The following is a 20525-nucleotide window of genomic DNA, read 5'->3' on the forward strand; positions in this document are numbered from 1 at the left end:
ACAGGCAGGGCCCTGTCCTCATGTAGCTCACAGTTCAGCCAGGAAATACAGAATTGGGTTCAAACATCTTGTTTATCATGGTTAAATATTTGCTATGTTTAAATATCTTAAATGAGGAAAAAATGGACGGTGTTCTGGAAAATGAAGTACAATCCACTTGAAACTGTTGCTGAAGAATGATGTATTGTACAATTCAATTAGTCTTTCTGCCTCTATTGAGGAGTGTTTATACTGAGCCAGGGCCCGGCTGAATTAGGTTAACAATGCTACCTTTTAGTAGGTGAACAGGACAAAGGGCACTGGCCAGTCTCCCAGGCCTTAAAAGGCTTCTCTCTTCAGGTGGTGCTTAAGCCCGAATGGGGAAAAAAAAAAAAAAAAAAAAAAGTCTTTTACAGAGATGGTAAAAGCAGCGAGGCAAATGGGCCGGCAGCTACCCACATCAGCATTCATAAGCTGAAATTACTGAAAACAAAAACAGCTAGTTTCAATAATGCCTAAGGCTCTGCTTGGCAAAGTTATTAACTAGTGTTAAGAATACACAGCCCATTGTGACCTCAGCTGCCTGAGTATGTGAACAAATAAATCTCTGCCCTGTTGAGCCATTTTGGGCAGTGAGGCTGAGCACATGCTCGCTGGTTGAGAACCATCCACTACATGGATGAGGGAATTTTTGAGAGAACTCAAAGTGCAGCAAATATTAAAGGCTATTTTTGCAAAATAGGCAATCAGTAGGGATAAGTTTGAAATGACCCTCCAGACTAGCCTGAGCATTCTACTTTCAAACTCAACTGTAATTAAAAAAGCTTTTTAAAAAAATATATAGTTACTCAGGGAAGGGAACCAATGATATTCTTAAATGATAAAGTTGATGTGAGAGAAATTTTCTTATTAACCAAAATATTTTATGAGTTATATTTGAATACCAAATACCTTCTACCGAAGAGCTAAGAGCTACCATCGTACTTCTTGCCTACCAAAGTATGAAAAACATCAAAGCCTCAGTGCTGTTTCTGAGATGAAAACTCAGCTCATAGATGCCAATGGATAAGCCCAATATTCTTCCCTTTCAAAAAGTGAATGGTTTAGGTTGGCATTCTTTTCCGTGATCCCACTCCATTCACATTAGACACGATTTGTACAGGGTTGACAGTTCACTTTTCAAACCTACTGGCCTGTTAGTATTGTACTGAATAATATTTAATATTTATTAATAACATTAGTATTATTACATAAACCGGTTTCTTTCCATAGCTCTTTTAACTTAGAATGGTGTAAGCTATAAGAACTCAATTCTGTGTGTGACCGTGGTTTTGTCACAGTTTGTGAAGTGGCTCTGGTGCGTGATTCATGAGCGTTGAGAAGCAGGTGGTCCAGGAAGAACCAGGTTTCCCTACCCCATCTCTCTCTCAGGAGGAGTTGGAGAAAAGAGCCTACTCAGGTTGTAATTATCTACAAACTAGTAGTGATCAGTCTGCTAGATACATAGATGTATCTGAAAATATATTTGTCAATTGATTTGAACATTAAGCACCACTAATACAGATTTGAACATAATATGTCTTTTGTCATGCTAGTGACAGCTACCTCTTAAAAGCAAAATTCTCAAATGTTGTTGAGGTTTGCGTAATTCCAAGAGGTTCTGGAACAGTGTCCTGGTACGTTCCCTCGCAAAAATAGCCCAGGGTAATAAAACAATGGGGCAAAGGGAATGTGGGACAATAGATAGCAATTTGAAAAGGAGGAGAATGTGGCGTGAGGACTTTCGTTTTTGTTAAAGGAAGAAAAAGCATCAGAATAACACAGAGGAGACCATAATCTTAGAATAACAAGAACTGGTACAGATAATCTAGTTCAGTTTTCCTCAACCTGTGTTCCAAGGAACACCAGTCACACAGAAAAGATACTCTGAGGTCGACAAGAAATATGCCACATGCCACATTCTTCTCTCGGTGGTTCCAAGTGCAGCACGTTAGCATAAGCTCTGGGCCTGGAGCACTAACGAAAACCTGCTTAAGCCAGTCACTTCCAGCCTATCTGGCTACAGACAGGCAGCCCGTGTGGAAGGGGTGGTGGGAGAAGAAATTCGGCCAAGGTCGCAATCACCAACCAGAGGAAGGGGCATCTGTCTCCATCATGACCTCCACGTAATAGAGAAAACTGAGAACAAAGAACTCAAGTGACTTGTCTGTGGTCATCTTGCGGCAGAACTCGAGCCCAAACCTGGGTGTCGGGATACGCTGCTCTGTGCTTTTTAGTAGAGTTCACACTCACAGTTTGTATTTTAATAACTCCACCGTAAACTCTCTGTTCATCACTCTTTAAAAGAGGTGATCCCCATCCCTGTTCTGTCCTTTCCTCCTCCCCAGTCAGACAGAAAGCGAGTGGGACGAACCCATAACTTAAGGAGGCGGTACACTGGTGTGTGGGTTCCCATTTGATTTCAACTCTAAAACAAAAACTAAAGTCCAGTAACACTTCATTTATCTAGAAGTCCCTTATTTGTAATGTGTTTTCTGTCTTTCTCTTTCATGAGAAATTCACTCGGCAAAGGCAATGCACCAACACCTAGAACACAGTAAGTGTTCAATAAACACCTGCTGAACAGATGAATGAGAACTTCACAGTGCTCAGGCTGTGACTCTGAACCACACACTTCTAACAATTCGGTTGTTTCTAAATTCATGACATATTTGGAGCTAATAAAGTAGAAAAGGGGAAGCACAGCTAGAGGCAGCACAGTGACAAGGGAGGTGAAAGCTGACATCTGATGCAAAGGGAAGGAAGGCATGTGCAAGAAGATAGGGGTAAAGTAGAGCATACAAGCTCGGCAACACCTGTCCAGCTCACAGGTGTACACAGGCGTAGGAAGTCACCGACAAGTAGTCTCAGTCATGGATGGGAGTCTCACTCATATACATTCAAAACTTTATATATGAAATATAAAGTTACTCACTGAATCATTGTCTATAACAGAAAGATTGGAAAAACAAAGTCCAGTCAAAAGGACAAGTTGGATACATTGCTGCGTGTATGCGTGTGTGTGTGTGTTAAATTCATGGCAGAATATAGAATAGCTGTTTAAAAAAGCCCAAGGATTGGGATGGAAATCCTGTGAAATCAGATTGTTATGATCATTATACAACTACAGATGTGATAAATTCATTTGAGTAATAAAAAAAATGAAAAAAAAAAAAGCCCAAGGAAGAATTGTATGATCTAAACAGAATGTTTTCTAAGAGCAGCATATATGCTGTATTGCCTATTGCCATTTTTTGTGTAAAAACAAAATAAAATAAAGAAAAAAAATATATGCATGTAAAATCTCTGGAAGGAGTAATCTGGTTGCCTGTGGGAAAAACAGGGTGTGGGGGATGATCAATGTGTATATGCCCTTTGTACTTTTAAATCTCAACTTGTGTGAAAGTATATTATGTTTAAAAAAGAAGAAGAAAAGTATAGCAGTTCAAGGCAATTTCCTTACAGAAAAAAATAGCCTCCCATACCACATTACACCACGGTGAAGTTATTGATCACAGGATAGAACAATCATATTTCTAATTCTGAGGCATTAAAAGAGGTTAATTCCTAATATTTTCTCTTTTTAAAAATTTTTTCTTGATCACGAGATGATTTTATTTATTTATTGGCCATATATGTGTTTTTTGTTTGTTTTGTTTTTATACAAAAAATGGCAACAGGCAATAGAGCATAAATGTTGCTCTTAGAAAACATTCCATTTAGATCATAAAACTCTCCTTGGGCTTTTTTTTTTTTTTTTAGGTAATCATTCCATATTCTTCCGTGAATTAAAAACACACACACACCCCAATTTATGCAACTTGTCCTTTTGACTGGACTTTGTTTTCCAATCTGTCTGTTATAGACAGTGATTCAGTGAGTAATTTTAAATTTCATTTTGAATGTAAGTTCTTTTGCTGCATGTGGAAGTTCCTGGGCCAAGGACCAAACCATGCCACAGCAGCAACAATGCCAGATTCTTAACCCACCGCACCACAAGAGAACTCCCCTAATATTTTCTTAAATAGAATATATATATATATATATATATACATATATATATAAATAATATATAGAGCTACGTGACAGTTAAAATTTATAAAAAGAAAAATAATAGAATCACTTTACTGAAAATCTGCAGAATAAAGATTCGGAGGGGAAAAAAATCACCCACAACCTTACCACAGCAAAATAACCACTTACTGCTTTGGTGCAATGTTTCCTTCCAGTATTTTTCCCATTTCTATTATGAGAAATCACGGCAAAAATTTTACTAAGATCAATCCCAACCAGAAAACTTCTTGGTTCTACTAAAACAGCCACTGTGGGCTAATGGAGGAGGAATCTTAAGGTTAATTACAATTTGTTCTCAGAATCTCCAAATGACTCTGAACAAGTGGTTTTTCCCATCAGCGAGCTACTCTCCAGCTCCGCAAGGGCGGTAGAGCTTGCCTTGAATGCCTCTCAAGATAAAGAGATAGGAAATGGTTTATGCAACATGGAAAACCCCTGGCTAAATGGAATGTGAATATTCAGGCTAAGATACAAAAATGTTTTTAAAAAGCACAGTGAAGGCGCACAGTTTAGGAAAAGTGGAGGCTAAGTGTGAGTTCCTTAACTACCTCTGTCATGTCTGATATTTTTGAATTGGGGGTAGTGGTGGTGAGAATAGAGGGAAAGTGATCCTCAGAGAGAATTTCATTAGAAAATGGCTATAGAATTTGAGGACAGGGTTTAGCTGCTAGGTAATCCTGGAGCTCAAACTCAATTTGCAGGATGTATACTGGAAAATAGATGAAATCCTGCTTTAAAAATAATTAGGATTATTACTACTCTGGAGGGCACACTAGCAAATGCTTAAGATGACAGATTTCATTCTGCTCTGCAAAACCATTTTTCACTCTTTTAAATGGATATTCAAGCCAGTCACGTACTTGCAATTAAGGAGAAGCAGGCAGATTGCACAGAACGATGTCTGGTCTTGGAAACTGATAGGTCTGAATTGATCTTCACAATTAGGAACATTAAATTAAATCCTGGCATCTGAGCAAAGACACAGACACTGGACTAAATGGAATATAGTTACTTAAGGCCAGTGAGAGATGATCCAGATAAAACTGAACAGCTCTGTTCTTTCTTTAAAAGCTTCCCTGGTCTGAGGTCCTAGGAAGGGAGGATCCGAGAAAGGAGATTTTCCTCACTTGCGACATGGATGAAGTGAGGGTACCTGATAGCTTCAATACTTACCTATCGTCTCAAAATCAAACCTTGTCACCTGCATGACCACCACAAAATACCTGCTTTATAGAAAGACTGCTTGCATTCGTGACGGCTGAATTGATGGTCTGGATCATGGCAAACAGACCTGGATCTCCTCTGTCCTATGTCTTCATAAACCATGCCTGGGATTTTCATTTTCCTCATTCAGTGCCACCTTTTCTGCTTTAGCTCCACTGATGCGCACGTTGTAGCCTGAGGGCAGGTGCCATCAGCCTAAGCCCTCAGTGATCACGGGGCTGGCACTGCCTTGCTCCCTTGCTCTCTCCACACCTCTCAGCTGTCAAAGCCCTGCTCCAAGTAGATTAATTTCAACTATTTAAACCCAACTCAACCATGTTCTTTCCCTCTAAATAAGTTTTTATCTCACACCCACCTGGCAAATATATTTATAGCCTACGTTCAGAGTGTCAAGTACAAGATGCAGAGGAGAGAATGAAAACTGTCTGGCAGAGGGAAAGGAAAGTATCAAGAGAGGAAATGAGGTTGAGGCGGGTTTAGGGTCTGAACGAGGGCGAGAGGAAGCCAAGGGGTGTGAAGCTGCCTGGGAGGACGGGGCGACGGGAAGGAGTGTCATCATCCTGAAAGGAACAGTGGGGGCAGAACGGAGTGGATGAAGAGGCTAGAAAGGCCGGGACTGGAGGTCACAAAAGGTCTTCGTGTCAGGCTAAGAGGTTTGGATGTATCTTATATCAATCATAGTAAAAAAACAGTATTAATTGAGTACTTTACATTCCAGACATTGCACTGCTGCTTTCTGTGAATTACTCATCTAAGCAAATAGCAGCCTTATGAAGTAGGTCCTATAACTACTGCTAACTCCATTCTAAATGTGAGGAAACTAGGACGAAGAGAGGGTATAAAATTTACCTAAGGTGAGAATAGGACTTTTTGGAAATAATGCTGGGGCAAAGCAGGACTTTTCTGAAATACTGCTGGGGCAAGACTTGAAGGCAGGAAACACAGTCAGGAGGCCGCTGAATCCTTCCACGTGAGTCACGCTGAGGGTTTGAGTCCTGTGGTGGGGCTGCATGTTGCAGTGGGGAGCGTGAGCTCAGAGCTCAAGGTCAGCTGTGGATTTCTGCCAACCAGTCAGGTCAGGCTGGTGTGCCAGAGGGAAGAGTCCATCTAGGAAGTCTCCCAGCCCCAGTGGTGGGAGTGGTGGAGCCTTGCACACCCAAAGGGATGTCTGGTGAGGGTGTAAGGACGCCAATTCGGAGTGTACTGAGTTTGAGGCGCCCACAGGACAGGCTTCACTCTTCGGTACACGCTATGTGCAAGGTCCTTTGCTCCCATGCATGAACCCATTTTAATCATGAGTAAGCTTATGAGTTATTATTGTCCTTTTCCAGATAAGGAAACTGAAACACAGAGAGACTGAAGAACTTGCCAAGGCTAGACAGCTCATCAGTGACAAAGCTAACACTTGAACACAAGTAGTGTGGGTTCACTACACATGTTAGGAAAGGAAGGCACAGGGAAGATCCAGTAGTTTGGCCCAACAAATCAAGCACCTAATTGGAGGTGGATGGAGGATTTGGATAAATGCCTGTTGAACAATAAGCTCCTGCTATTAAACCCTAAATAAGTGTAATTCGAGAGACCCACATGTGCTGTGGTGGTGGTGTGGAGACAGCCAGCCAAGCCCAAACGGAGAAGGCAGGGAGCATCAGAGGTTTGGCCAAGGAGGACATGCCTTTATCAGCTCTGGAACAAAGGGCAGGAATTCCCGAGATGGGTAAAAATATCTGGGGCGCACGTGGAAGGATGATCTCGAAATGAGAGAAAAGGCTCTTCTTCCTCTCCACACAGGAGGGAAGCCGTAAGGACAGGTACAAATGTAGACACACAAGAGCCAAGACATGGAAACAACCCAAATGTCCATCGACCAAGGAGTCGATAAAGAAGATGAGATACATATATACAATGGAATAGTAGTCAGCCATAAAAGAATAAAATAATGCCATTTACAGCAACATGGATGGGCCCAGAGATTACCATACGAAGCAAAGTTAGTCAGACAGAGAAAGACAAATGCCGTATGATATCACTTACATGTGGAATCCAAAATATGACACGAATGAACTTATCTATGAAACAGAAACACTCACGGACAGAGAGAATAGACTTGTGCTTGCCAAGGGGGAGAGGGGAGGCCGGGGTTAGCAGATGTAAGCTATTATGTAGATAAAAAACAAGTCCTACTGTACAGCACAGGGACCTATAGTCAATATCCTGTGATACACCATAATGGAAAAGAATATTTAAAAAAAAAAGAATGTATAAATATGTATAAATGAATCACTTTTCTGTGTGGCAGAAATTAACACATTGTAAATCAACCATACTTCAATAAAAAATAATGTAAAATAAAATAAATGTTAAAGTTTTGCATTAGAAGAATGCAGATAGATTTGCATTAATGCAGATAGATACTTGTATTCAAATCTCATGGCTTCAGTTCTCTCCTTGATGTAGCAAGCAAGTCGGTGAAGAGCTGGGTGGCTACTGCATGGAACAGGAGACGCCCAGGGACATAGAGAAGGATGCAAGCCACCTGGCCCCTCAAGCCTGTCATGTTCACTTCAAACTTCAAAGAGTACAGATAGGTGACAGCTATAGGTTACTTTCCTGCCTACTTGCTCTCGGGCAATACAGGTACAATGGAAGCAAGTCTCAGCTACCTATTAGCAAGGAAGTATAAAAACCTTGGCTGTCTTTGTATGTAGCACTCTGCACGGAGGGAGGGTTCGTTTAAAGCAGATGTGACTACATTCTGGCAGAAGGGTCAGGAAAGCTTCTAATCAGATCAGATAACAGAATTCTCTATTGTGTGGCCGGACCCAGGACTACAAAAAAAAAAAAAAAAAAAAATCCTAAGCCTAGAGTACCACTCCTGCCGGGGGTTAGATTTCTCAACTGGCCAAATTTGATTACCTGGTTTGCACAAGGGTGGGAAGAGGGTGCAATGGAGCTAACCAGTTCAAATATCCTGAAGACTATTAGGTTGAAAACTAAAGTTGAGATAAATGTCATTAGGCAATGAAATCCACAGATCTCACTTTCATTAACAAAACTGGAGCTGGAGATAAAAGCAGGAGTCATCAGCGTATGAGCCCTGGTAGCTAAAACCACAGAAAGGAGGGAAATAATGCAATAGAAAGAGTTTAAAGTCGGGGAAAGAGCAGAAAGTGGTTGCTTTTGTGAGACTACTTACTCAAGTCAGCCTCAGGTTCCCATATCATTATTTTTAGGATCCACGGACAACACGGAGACACCCAACATGCTATTATGAAGCGAACCCAGTGTAGCGTGGATGCCTACCTTATACTTTGAAGTATCCCAGTTGTGGACTATGCGTGCCGGGATGAGAAAACTGTCGTCCACATGGCAGCTGCTGCAGTAATACCAGCCGCTGTAATTGCACACCTTGGCCTTCCCGTAGGAAAGACCTATGGATCGCTGGCATCCTGTTCAAGGCAAAAGAAAAAGTCTCTGATTGTTGTATTTCTCACACTACAGAACAAAGTCACACAATCCTCAAATGAAACAAAAGTCTACAACAGGAAAGAAACAGCGGGGCATGTGTGTACAGGCACGCTCCCTTCTCCCTAGCCTGGCAGTTTCCACCCTTTCTCTTCCTGGGGGTGGGGGTGAGGGGCTGATGAAACTGATACCCTGTTTCTGGCCTCTTTTGATTCCATCTCTTCGGCATATAGCTGCCAAAGACCAGTCTCCTAGGACCAACCTCCGTTTACCTCCTCACTTTCCTCCTCAGAAACTTCGCTTCCATCAGGAACATGGCTGGGGGCTCCTCATACAGAATCTTATTTAGCAAGCACCACAGCTCCATGAGGAAAACGGCATTGGCTCTCTTTTACAGATGAATAAACTAAGGTTTCAGCCAGGTGAGGTATTTTATCTTGAGGTCACCTTGCCAGTAAGAGATGAAGTTTGGGTTTGGCTCTAAGCCTGTCTGACTCTAAAAGGATCCTAAAACCTGATGTGTAGCCTTCCTTTGCTTATGAAATCAATGAAAGGAATGAGTGCTTTGACTGGCCCCCATCTTTCCTTTCCAACTACCTGCTCCTACTCTCCAGTGGGAATATAACCCTTTGTTCTAGTCAAAGAACTCTCCTCACTGCGTCCCAAATAAACACGGCCTGCTCACGCCACCTCCACCTCTTGGCATGGATTATTTCTCCTCACACCACACCCTCTTCTCTGATCTCTACTTTCCCAAATCCTGACCATCTCTGAAGATCACTGGGTGCCTGCCAGTGATTGCTAAGGCACTTCTCCTGGCCAAAGAAGCCCAGGAATTCTGTGAGTACTGTCCTGGTTCTGCTGGCGGGACTTGGTAATAAATCGTGGCCCTGCCCTGTAAAAAAGCCATTGTTTTCCCTTAGCTAGGAGGAACCACCTTCCACTGAAGATGAGAGAAATTCTTTTTTTTTTTTTTTTTTTTTTAAGAGAAATTCTCTTACAATCAACCCAGAGGACAACATCCAGCACAGGTAATCATGATTATACAAAGAGCATCATTTTTCTGACTTTCCTCATCTACAGCTTTCATTTTAGAAATCATTCCTTGTGGCCCATTTCATGGTTGGGTGACAAGAACTATACTGATCAAAGAAATCTCACATGAAGCGTATTTTATGATATGGGTACAAAACAGATTACCCTTAATAACAGTAATAATAATATAATGATCAGGCTGCACCCCATTTCCATTAGAAGGAGCTCAAACGTTTTATTGAACAAAGTGGAGTTCCCATCATGGCTTGGTGGAAATGAACCTGACTAGTATCCATGAGGACACAGATTCGATCTCTGGCCTCACTCAGTGGGTTAAGGATCTGGCCTCGTGGTGAGCTGTGGTGTAGGTCACAAACATGGCTTGGATCAGGTGTGGCTGTGGCTGTGGTGCAGGCTGGCAACTACAGCTCCGATTTGACCCCTAGCCTGGGAACTTCCATATGCCTAGGGTGCAGCCCTAAAAAGACCAAAAAAAAAAAAAAAAAAAAAAAAATTGCCTGCCAATCTAAGAAGGAACTTATTCACGTGTACTTCATAAATAAAAGTATCATAAAATTCATAAAGCATTCATTTTTATCGCAAATTAAATGGCATCAATACTTACACCTGTGCTCTCCTACGCTTGATGCTGAAATCACCCTATGAAAGTGATTTAAGGAAAACTTCGTTCAAAACGGAGGTAGGAAGCCCTGAAAGCAGAAGTCTCAGGCACACTCTGCTTGTGGCCGCTTACTTTACACAACCTAGCAGGAAAAAGAAAGATTTCCTCCTTGCTAAGCAACAACCCAGTCAATGAGAAGCTGCCACAACCCCAAACATGCACTCTCCTCCAAAGAACTTTCTTTCCAAACACCCCCTCCCAACTTCCCCCTTTCCTCTCTTACAGAACTGCTCCTCTCCCTTGTTCTCCAGACTTGCCTTTGGGTTCACTGTAGTTTGCATGTCCCAAATTAAAATTCTGCTATCCACAGATAAACTCAATTTTGCTCACTAAACCGTTCACCTTTTTTTTTTGTTTGTTTTAAAGGCTGACAACCCCTAATGACCCAGAAGAAGATTTCAACCTATCGGCGTGCTTAGGAGTATTTTGAATACCTGCCATATAGACAAGCACAAACCGAGTCAGGAAGTGCTCTTCGCAAAATAAAGGAGTTGGCCTCAACCAGTGGTTTGCCAAATTCAGCAAGTATCAGAATTTTCGGAAGATGTTCCTGAAAATTGTAGTTCCCTCATCATCCCCCACCCAGCGCCAGAGATTTTGATTCTGTAAATCTGGGGTAGGGCCCAGGAACATGCATTTCTACCTAATCACCCACCCAACCACTACCAGGGATATGGTGGGTAAAAGCTGAGAATTGCTCTCTGATTTCTAGGTGACTGCAAAGGTCCCTCCAAGCTCTCGAATTCTGATTCTATTCAAGTGAAGTACAGAGGGTGGGCAGACTGCTCAGTGAAAAGTTCATAATCTATCACATAATTTCTAGGCTTCCAAAATCAACATTTCAGGTTCTTAGTCACTTTTTAAAAATTTATTACATAGGCACAACCTCAGTTCATTTTACCAGTGTTTTTCTGGAGCATTCACAGCCCCCACTGAGAAGCATCTTATTTGATTAGAAAGAATTCAAACTTTTAATCTCCAAATCCAATGTATTTGTCATCGAAAGAACATAGGATGGTTAAGAAAGAAGAGATTAGAGGCAGGTTAGTGGCCTGATGTAGATTCATTTTCTAAAAAAACAACACATATCATTTATTTGATGCAGGAAACACCCGTTCTTTGGATTAACTGCAAGATTTCCTTCTTTAATACCCTTGTAGCAAATCATGGACGAAAAAATTTCTGAAACAATCTCCATAAAGATACACAATCTGGGATTTTACTTTATCATTGTGAGATTTTCAACAGGCAGGGGGGAAATGTCTTAATTCTGATTGTTAGAAAAAACACATTTTTTGGAGGATGTCAAAGCTGGACTCTGACAAGCGACATTATGAGGATAAAAATAGAGCTGCAAAGCAGAGACAAAAAATAATTAATTGAAATAACTAATTAGAACTTATTTACATATTATATTTTCATGTACTTTCAAAACAGACTTTTCAACAATGTTTTTAAATTAAAAGGCATTTGTAGTAGGGAACACTCCACGTAGGATCAAAGCAAATACATTCTTCCTGGTCTCTTTTTGAAACTTTTCAGAGAGTGTATTCAATTCACAGGAACAAAAAAACTATCTCACAAGAGAACCCACTGGCCTTTTTTTTTTTCTTATTGCTTCCCACCCCACTTCAAATCTTTAATGAACACATGCTCTGAAGAACTTAGCTTTCCCTCCGATACACTTTGGAAACAAATGTCACCATTTAACCGCAATCCTATTTGCTGCATGTACAGTCCATTTCCCAAGTGCCTTTCTCTAAAGACACCCCAAAGAATCTGTTGCTGGGGACCGCAGCAGAAATGTTGGCATAATTCTCCACAAAGGCACAGTCTTTCTTCTAATAAGTGTACCTAGTTAGCTCAATTGGCTGAAATGAGGCATTATTGAAGCCGAGATCTTGAGAGGAAGCCAACCACCTCTTTCTACTTCCTGGCTACCAACTGCAGCCCTCCTTCCCCTTGGGCAGCAGGTGGAAAGTTCATGGGCACAAGAGAAAAGCAACAAGAGCTGTGGCTGGATCCAGGTGATTCTCTCTCTCTCTCTAGGGAAAGAATTCACCCAGTGCTTTCCACCCTCTACACCTCATTTGGTAAGGTAAATCCAGGATTTTGTATTTGGAAGGTAGAAATGCTCTAAGAACAGGGCAAACAGAAGAGAAGGTGCTTTTATAAAAGAGAGAGAAGGAGATAGAGAGAGAGGACATATTTTCATTTGCTCCATTAAAATAGAAAAAGTTGGCAAGTTTCATACCCTCTTTCACTGTATGCACACCAGGGTAAGGGGCGATGGCCACAGGAGTGGAAGGGGACAGCCCTGCCCCTGCCTCCTCCCTCCCACCCAGTGTTCCAGTGAGACAGTCAGCTGTGGGAAGTGCTGGGTAAATGCTGACTGAAGCCCTGGAGCCTGATCATATGCTCTAGGGATAAGACTTTGCAAAATGAAGGAAAACAGAAATGATGGCTCAATGACTTGTTCTTTTACAAGAATTAGGGAGGGGAAGAAAGCCAGAAAGAACTTAGCTTTCTGAGCCTACAGTCTATAACCACTGGCTCATTAAATGTTGAATATGTACTTTTTAAAATAAGGTGTCACAATGAGTATACAGCAGAAAATTCTCTTTAATGAGCCTAGGATTAGGACAAAGCTAGGCACAACGCTTGTTTAAACAAAGATTGTTGGACACAGGGCAGAAGCAATTTTTGCAATGTAGCTTTGGTGTCCACTAAGGCAAGCTGGAGCAAAGCAAACCTGGGCCCCAGATTTGCACCCACCACTGTAAAAGGGGATGGAGCTGGCAAATGAGACTGATCTCACAGGTGTTCACAAGTTAATAAGGTGGAACTGAGGCTACAGAACTCTACATAATTGTAATGGGAAGAGGGCAAGGATGAGGGACACTGAGAAACACCTACTTAGATATAAGTGATTCTAAACTGTTTCCTATCTCAAGCATCCAAGTTACTCTGAATCTTTGGGACCAGGTGGTGACCCATAAAGCAGAAGACATCTACTTTGTCATGAAATCAATTAAGACATGAAATATTTGCACTGGAGAATTGGGCACAAGAAAACAAATGCCTCTGAATATGTATTTTGTCTGGTATAAGAAAAATAGTATCCACAAGCATCTCAAATGAAACTAAAGGGACAAAAGAGGAAATCAAGAAAAAAATGTGTCCCACCTCTACTTGCTAATGTGAATAGTATGGCACACTGCCAGTAGTCCTTTGTTTGGTGTACAGGCTCACTTTGAATGGCAATACTTCAAAATTATTTTTTTCTGTAAGGTTTTAAGTCTTCTGGCAGTGTATTCTCTTCCCAGGGGAGGAAAACTTCACGGTTAGGAAGGACTACACATACTCAAATACAATCCTTAAATTTGCTATTTCCAAACTATATTGAAATTCATTTCTGCTCATCAGAAAAGAATTTTCTGGTGGGCTTCATTTTATGTTTGTCTATAAATGACTTTCACAGCTGTGAGAGACTGTAAAGAGAAAGTGTCACTCATCCTTGGCCAAAACTTTGACTCAAAAAGTTAGGCTACCCAGTCAGAGGGCTGATATACGTTAAAAAGTATAAGCAATGCTGGGAAGGAAATGGTTCTTATTGTGGCCGACACACATTTTGGATAATTTAAGTTGGCATGTGTAGAAAGGACTGGAGCTGTTGCTAGGACAGCTATGTCCTTAAGAACATAACAGAAGTAAATAACTCCTTCCATGTAAAATGGATGTACCTAGCTAAAGAGTTTTCCTTTTGACACAGCAATATGGCAAATGTTATGCCTGTAAAGTCTGAGCACTGTGCCTGGACACAGAGCAGAGGCGAATGAGACCAGCAGACAGCAGCTGTTCAAGACAGAGATCACCTGCAAGTATAACCACGTATTACTTGACTATCCTGCAGGACTGAGGCAACCAAAGAAAGATCTTTTCAAAGCCTAATCTGAATACTAACTGGTTTAAAATTTTAAAGCATTCTACAAGCTTCTACGTGAGGTTTTGGGGTTTTTCTGCAATGAATATTAAATTGGTAAATCCGCTTCAATTTGCATGTTGTCTTAACAGTGCTAGAGGTACTATAAGTAAGCAATGAAGCAAAAAATCACATCAGGTAATTACTACTGACTGAAAATACAGGCGGCACACCTGGTGGTCTCATGGATCTGTCTCTTGTTTCGACAGTGTTTGGATGGAACAGACCCGAGCACCCCTTCTTCCTTCCTCTGAGCACCCGCCAACCTCTTTTCTAGTCGAGACCTCTGGGACCATCTTTGTGCCATCTTCTGCCTCCAAGACCAGCCAACACCATTTCCTATGGTTAGTTCCTTACTGCTGACCAAATTAGCCAGAATTGTCACTGCCTGGTCAACCACCTCTTTCTGGGCTTCTAGTTCTAGCAACGCTGTGGCTCTTGTGGGTGTGAGCCACTTCTGTGAGCTGGATCAGGAGAAGCATGAGGATGCTGAGCATCTCTTAAAGATACAAAATTAGCATGGCAGCTGCACTCTCTTCCAGGACATGCAGAAGCCCACCCAAGATGACTGAAGTGGAAGAACCCTGGAGAAGACCCTGCACTGGGCCTTGTGGGATCTGTGGGCCCTGGCTTTCCTGGCTTTGCCCACATAGCCCCCATCCATGTGACGTCATGGCGAGCCACTGCCTAGATAAGGAGGTGAAACTCATCAAAGAGATATGCTGCAGGTGACTAACTCTCCAGGTGGGGCTGGGTGAGCATCTTGTAAAAGACCCACCCTCCAAGCAGGGCTAGAAGCCTCCAGAGCCCAGTGGACTCCAAGGGACCCCTGTGTATGGCCCTGGGGTCAGGGCTTCTGTCCCCCCTGTAGACCTCAGCAGTTTTTTAACCACCCTGGAGCCCTCTCCTGACCTGTGAACCAAATGGAAACAATAAAGCTTCTGCAGAAAAAAAAAAAAAAAAAAACAGAAATTAAAGACTTTCTACTCTTGCTAAACTGTATAATGTTTATTTGTTTAATCTCATGGAATGTTGTTATTAAGATTATAAATCATAGGAAATAAATTAATAAATACCAAGTAGACTCCAACTCAAGTTGAGAAGTGTCAAGATTTATTGGTCTTTCAGGTAAACAATGATTGAGAACCTAGAGTCAATATTTAGTCAAAATTTATCTTGAAAGGCAATAAATCTTGATTTTTGCTAAAGCAAGTAAGTAAATATGTGCACTGCAGGAGATATTCTGACTGCTTTTCTATCTACTAAACAGCTACATTGAGTTATAATGATCTGTGACATAGATTTTCATTTCCAAAGAAATGTTTTGAGTTTCTGGGTTACTTTTTTTTTTTCCTGTCTTTTTAGGGCCGCATCCATGGCATATGGAGGTTCCCAGGCTAGAGGATGAATCGGAGCTATTGCTGCTGGCCTACGCCACAGCCACAGCAACGCCGGATCCTTAACCCACTGAATGAGGCCAGGGATCAAGCCTGTGTCCTCATGGATACCAGTCAGATTCATTTCTGCTGAGCTACAATGGGAATTCTAGTTTCTAGGTTACTTTTAACTTTCCTTATAAGATGCTTTAATACCAATATTTATAGTAGTGTAAGATGCGAAAAGTTTAATAATGAAATGTTATCAATTCAGCATCTAGTATATTTAAATCAGTCTAAATTTAGTATTAGAGTTTCTCATTAATATCTATGCCTGTCTGCTCTTTTCCTAAAGACTTTCAAAGGAGTGGTAGGGTAAGAAATTTAAAATAGAAATAATAAGCAAATACGCAAATAGACAAATACTTATCTATTTACTATAAATAACTGCTGACTATATTCCAGGTTTTGTTATAAGCACTTTACACACACACATACACACACACACATTTAATTCTCTTATCATTCTATGAGGTAATTATTATCGCATTTTACAGATTAAGAAACGGAGACAGAGGGTGATACAGTATTTCTGTCCATGGTTATACATCTAGCAAAAAGGCACGACCTAAAGGAAGTGCCTGAAATGGCACCAATGGGTTCTAACCATCACCTACTATTTTTACTTAAATCTACGCACTAAGATGCTGAGATCTCATTATATAAGTGAATTTCCACATACCTATTCCCATGCGGAAGATATCACAAAAATTGTCTACTTATAGATGACAATATGACAAGCACAGAAAATAGGAATCAATTATATAAAATAACTGGAGTTCCCTTGTGGCTCAGTGGGTTAAGGATCCGGATTGGGTGGCTGCTATAGCGCAGGTTCAATCCCTGGTCCAGGAACTTCCATACCCCATGGGAACACCCCAAATAATAATAATAACAATAATAATAATAATAATAATAATACAAATGAACATAATTTAGTTCATCAGTGCTTTCAGCTTTGGACCTTATAAGCATCAGCATCTCCTCTGCATAGAAGGGTGAAGGGGGGCAAGAATACAAATCTGGAAGGTGGCAAGCAGAAGACAGTAAGAGAGGAGAAAGGAGGAAGCAATTACTCTAATTGTGGAGCTCAAGGCAGGCTATGTAGACATAAGGACACTGAGCTGGGCCTTGACAAAAAAAAAAAAAAAAAAAAAAGATTTTGAAAAAAGAAGGCTCAAATCAGAAAAATGGAAGCTTGTTTGGAGAACACTGTCTGAAGTTCACTGTAACCAGAGGGGTGTTGGGGAACGAGCACAGATAATCTGAAGCTAGAACACAAGATTCCTAAAGGCTCAGGGAGAGAAGTCCTTACTAATCAATATAGCATGAGTGTTCGTAAGATACAGGAACAGTTAAGAGTTGTTAGAAGCAGAACAACTATCTGAACTTTGGAAAGATTAATTGGTGAGAAAACACTGGGAGGGGAGAGAACCTGTTGATAAGTTACCCAAGCCTGAGCTTGGGTAGTCTGTGGGCTTGGGAGCAGAAAGGGGATAAAGACAGCAATACTACAGAGATAAAGGCAAACGATTTGGTAGCTGACGGTTGGTGAGAGCATGGCAAAGGGATGGTCAAAGATGCCCATGACATTTTGAGCCTGTGACCATTATATGAGACTCTATCAGTCAGAAGGAGCGGGTGGTTTAGACAAGACAATGCTGTTTGTCTGAAGCATTAAATTAAAAAAAAACTGAATTGAAAAATTTTAACTAGCAGATCAGTTGATGCCTAAAACTCAGCTGATTCAGAATAATTCCCCTTTACTGTATAAATCAATTGAATTCATCTTCTGTTACTTGTGACTGAAAGCATCTGACACATTTCTAATGAATGATGGTTGGTGAGGGTTCTTTTCCATAACCTACTACTTTTACTTAAATCTATCCATTAATATGATGAGATCTCATTAGAAACCAACAGGTTTCAGTAGAAGGTACTTATAGCCCAGGGAACTCTACACAATATTCTGTGATCACCTATGTGGGAATGGATGTGTGTGTGTGTGTATAAAACAATCACTTTGCAGTACAGTAGAAATGAACACAATTATACATCAACTATATGTCAATAAAATGTAAAAAATAAAAATATGTTAAGAGGGTATGTCTCATGTTAAGTGTTTTTAACGGCAATAAAATTTTCAGAAAGTTTTTTTTTTTTTTTTTAACGTGAGGAAGAAGCTCCACGAGGAAGAGGAGATGTGTTTGTTTCTTGATTGCTTCAAAGCACAGTGGTTCTCAACCAGGGGAGATATTTGTCCCAACAGGGGACACTATCAATATTGACACATTTTGGGGGACATGTGCAATATTGAGGGACATTTTTGGGACATCTGCAATATTGAGAGACATTTTTGGTTGTCACAAAAGAATGAGTCCGGGTAGCTACTGGTATCTAATGGACAGAGGGCAGGGATGTTGCTAAACATCCCTCAATGCACGGGGTGGCCTTTCACAATAAAAAATTATCTGGCCTCAAATGTCAATAGCACCAGTGCTAAGAAACCCTGTGGCAGCACAAAGACAGAGGGCAAAATAAGAGATCTGTGTACTGACTCTACTTAGTCACTGTCCCCTGCAAGTGATGGGTATGCCATCTGCCATGGGGAGGAGGAAGATCCAGATCTACTTTCTTACCTAAAGAAAGTGATTCATGCTGCTAGGTTCATTTAGATGTTAGAGGAGCATTCAAAGAGAGGCCTTGCGGGAGTTCTCCGGTGGCACAGCAGTTTAAGGATCCAGTGTTGTCACTGCAGTGGCTTGGGTTCGATCTCTGGCCCAAGAACTTCCACGTGCTGCAGGCATACCCCCGCATCCCCAAAAAACAGAGAGAGAGAGGCCTTGCCCATGCTGCACCATCTATTAGGCTACCTGCTAGTAACTTCTGCTCCAAGCCTGGGGCTCTTCATCAATTAATCCTTCTGGTGAAACACTTGCTACTAATAACTCTTACTTAAAAAGCAACGGCACAACTATAAATGTAATAAATTCATTGAGTAATAAAAAAAAAAAACTGCAGAAAGAGAAGAGGCCAAACTAAGCTGTTTATTTTAGACATGAAAGCTGCTGCTGGTGGGATATTGCTCCTTTGTCACAGTCCCCTCTCCCCATCAGTTCCATCTTCAACACAGATGTTTCAGGAGTCCCCCTACGGTACCCCTGCAACCCTGGACTCTGAAGGGAGGTCAACCACACATCCTCGTGTGGCAAATGCTGGGCTGAGCTACTTGGAACTTACACACTGACAGCTTTGGGGGAAGATGTCTTCTTCAGTAAACTGTCTTACTGGAATGTTCCTCTGAACCAGATTACAGCCTGAGGCAAAAGGAAAAATTAGTCACACTGATCCTATTGCTATTAAAATTTTAAAATTTTGTTCAGCATGGATTTTTTGGCATTAATTTTGATGCCTAAAGAATATTACATGATATTATATTAAAATAGTATTGATATGGTTACTGAGGGTTTTTTTGGACATTCCCTTAGATGAATTCAGGGCCCCAAATGAGCACTTCACTCCCCTCACCCTAGTCGCAGCCCTGCTCTGAACCCTTTTTCCTCAAAGAGAAGCCACCGTGCGCCCGATCGGGTTCTTCCTGCAGCGACTTCTCATGGTGTTTAACATTAAACCACCACCGACTCTTTACGTGAGCCCCCAGTTACATCCCTATTATAATTGCTTTGAAAGGTCAATAACCTCTTATTGGCTTAGAAGTTCAGATTATCTTTTTGATTTACTTGAAAAGCACCCTATCTTTCCTTAACTCCCTCTGGAATTTATGTGTCCTTCCAGCTTATATACAGAAGGCACCACATGTATCAGCCTCACCCAGTCGGAAGCTTCTGTCACCCGCACTGTCCCACTAGGATCCCCTCTGACTTCTCCTCCTTGTCACTCTCCCTTCTTTTTTTGTGTCTTTTTTTTTTTTTTTTTTTTTTTTTTTTTTTTTAAGGGCCACACTCATGGCATATGGAAGGTCCCAAGCTAGGAGTCGAAGTGGAGCTGCAGCTGCTGGTCTACACCACAGGCATAGCAAGTCAGGATCCGAGCCACATCTGCCACCTATACACCATAGCTCATGGCAATGCTGGATCCTTAACCCACTGAGTGAGGCCAGGGATCAAGCCTGCATCCTTGTGGATACTCATCAGGTTCACAACCCGCTGAGCCACAATGGGAACTCCCTCACTCTCCATTCTTAATGCCTGTTTCTCTTTTCCTTATTTTGTGAGAGTCTCAACTCTTTGAACTTTACAGTATTTTTAAAACACCTTTCCTCCTCTTCACTAAAACCTCCAAAAAGACCCTAGACAGCATCTCTTAGAGTAATTTCTACTTGAGCTATTTTAGTAATAACAACAATTTGATAAAATTAAAGTCACGAGAGTGGATCCAAGTAGTACTAGGAACAGCCTCAAAGTGAAAAAGATCACTTTCATCAGCTTTCTTTAAGTCCACACTGGAATTCCTTCATTTTTACCCCAAACCAGTTATGTTGGAGAAGATTTAGGGACTGCCTTGGTCTACTTTCTTCCTTTATTCTTTTCCCGCATGCCTTCTTTCCAAGCTTTTCCGTCTCTCTAAAAACAGAGGTTTGCAACCACTG

At 41.3% G+C, this 20525-nt stretch overlaps 1 protein-coding gene across 3 annotated transcripts in view; it reads right to left on the minus strand.

The window, feature by feature from the left end:
- PLEKHM3 (pleckstrin homology domain containing M3) overlaps positions 1-20525 on the minus strand; it is a 196806-nt gene that overhangs the window by 108167 nt on the left and 68114 nt on the right. For all 3 annotated transcript variants that reach the window (XM_021076249.1, XM_021076247.1, XM_021076248.1), the window contains exon 4: positions 8620-8765. In XM_021076249.1, coding sequence (XP_020931908.1) covers positions 8620-8765 — 146 coding nt within the window. The remainder of the gene's footprint in view (positions 1-8619; positions 8766-20525) is intronic.

Source organism: Sus scrofa, chromosome 15, assembly GCF_000003025.6.
Source record: "Sus scrofa isolate TJ Tabasco breed Duroc chromosome 15, Sscrofa11.1, whole genome shotgun sequence".
Lineage (NCBI taxonomy): Eukaryota > Metazoa > Chordata > Mammalia > Artiodactyla > Suidae > Sus > Sus scrofa.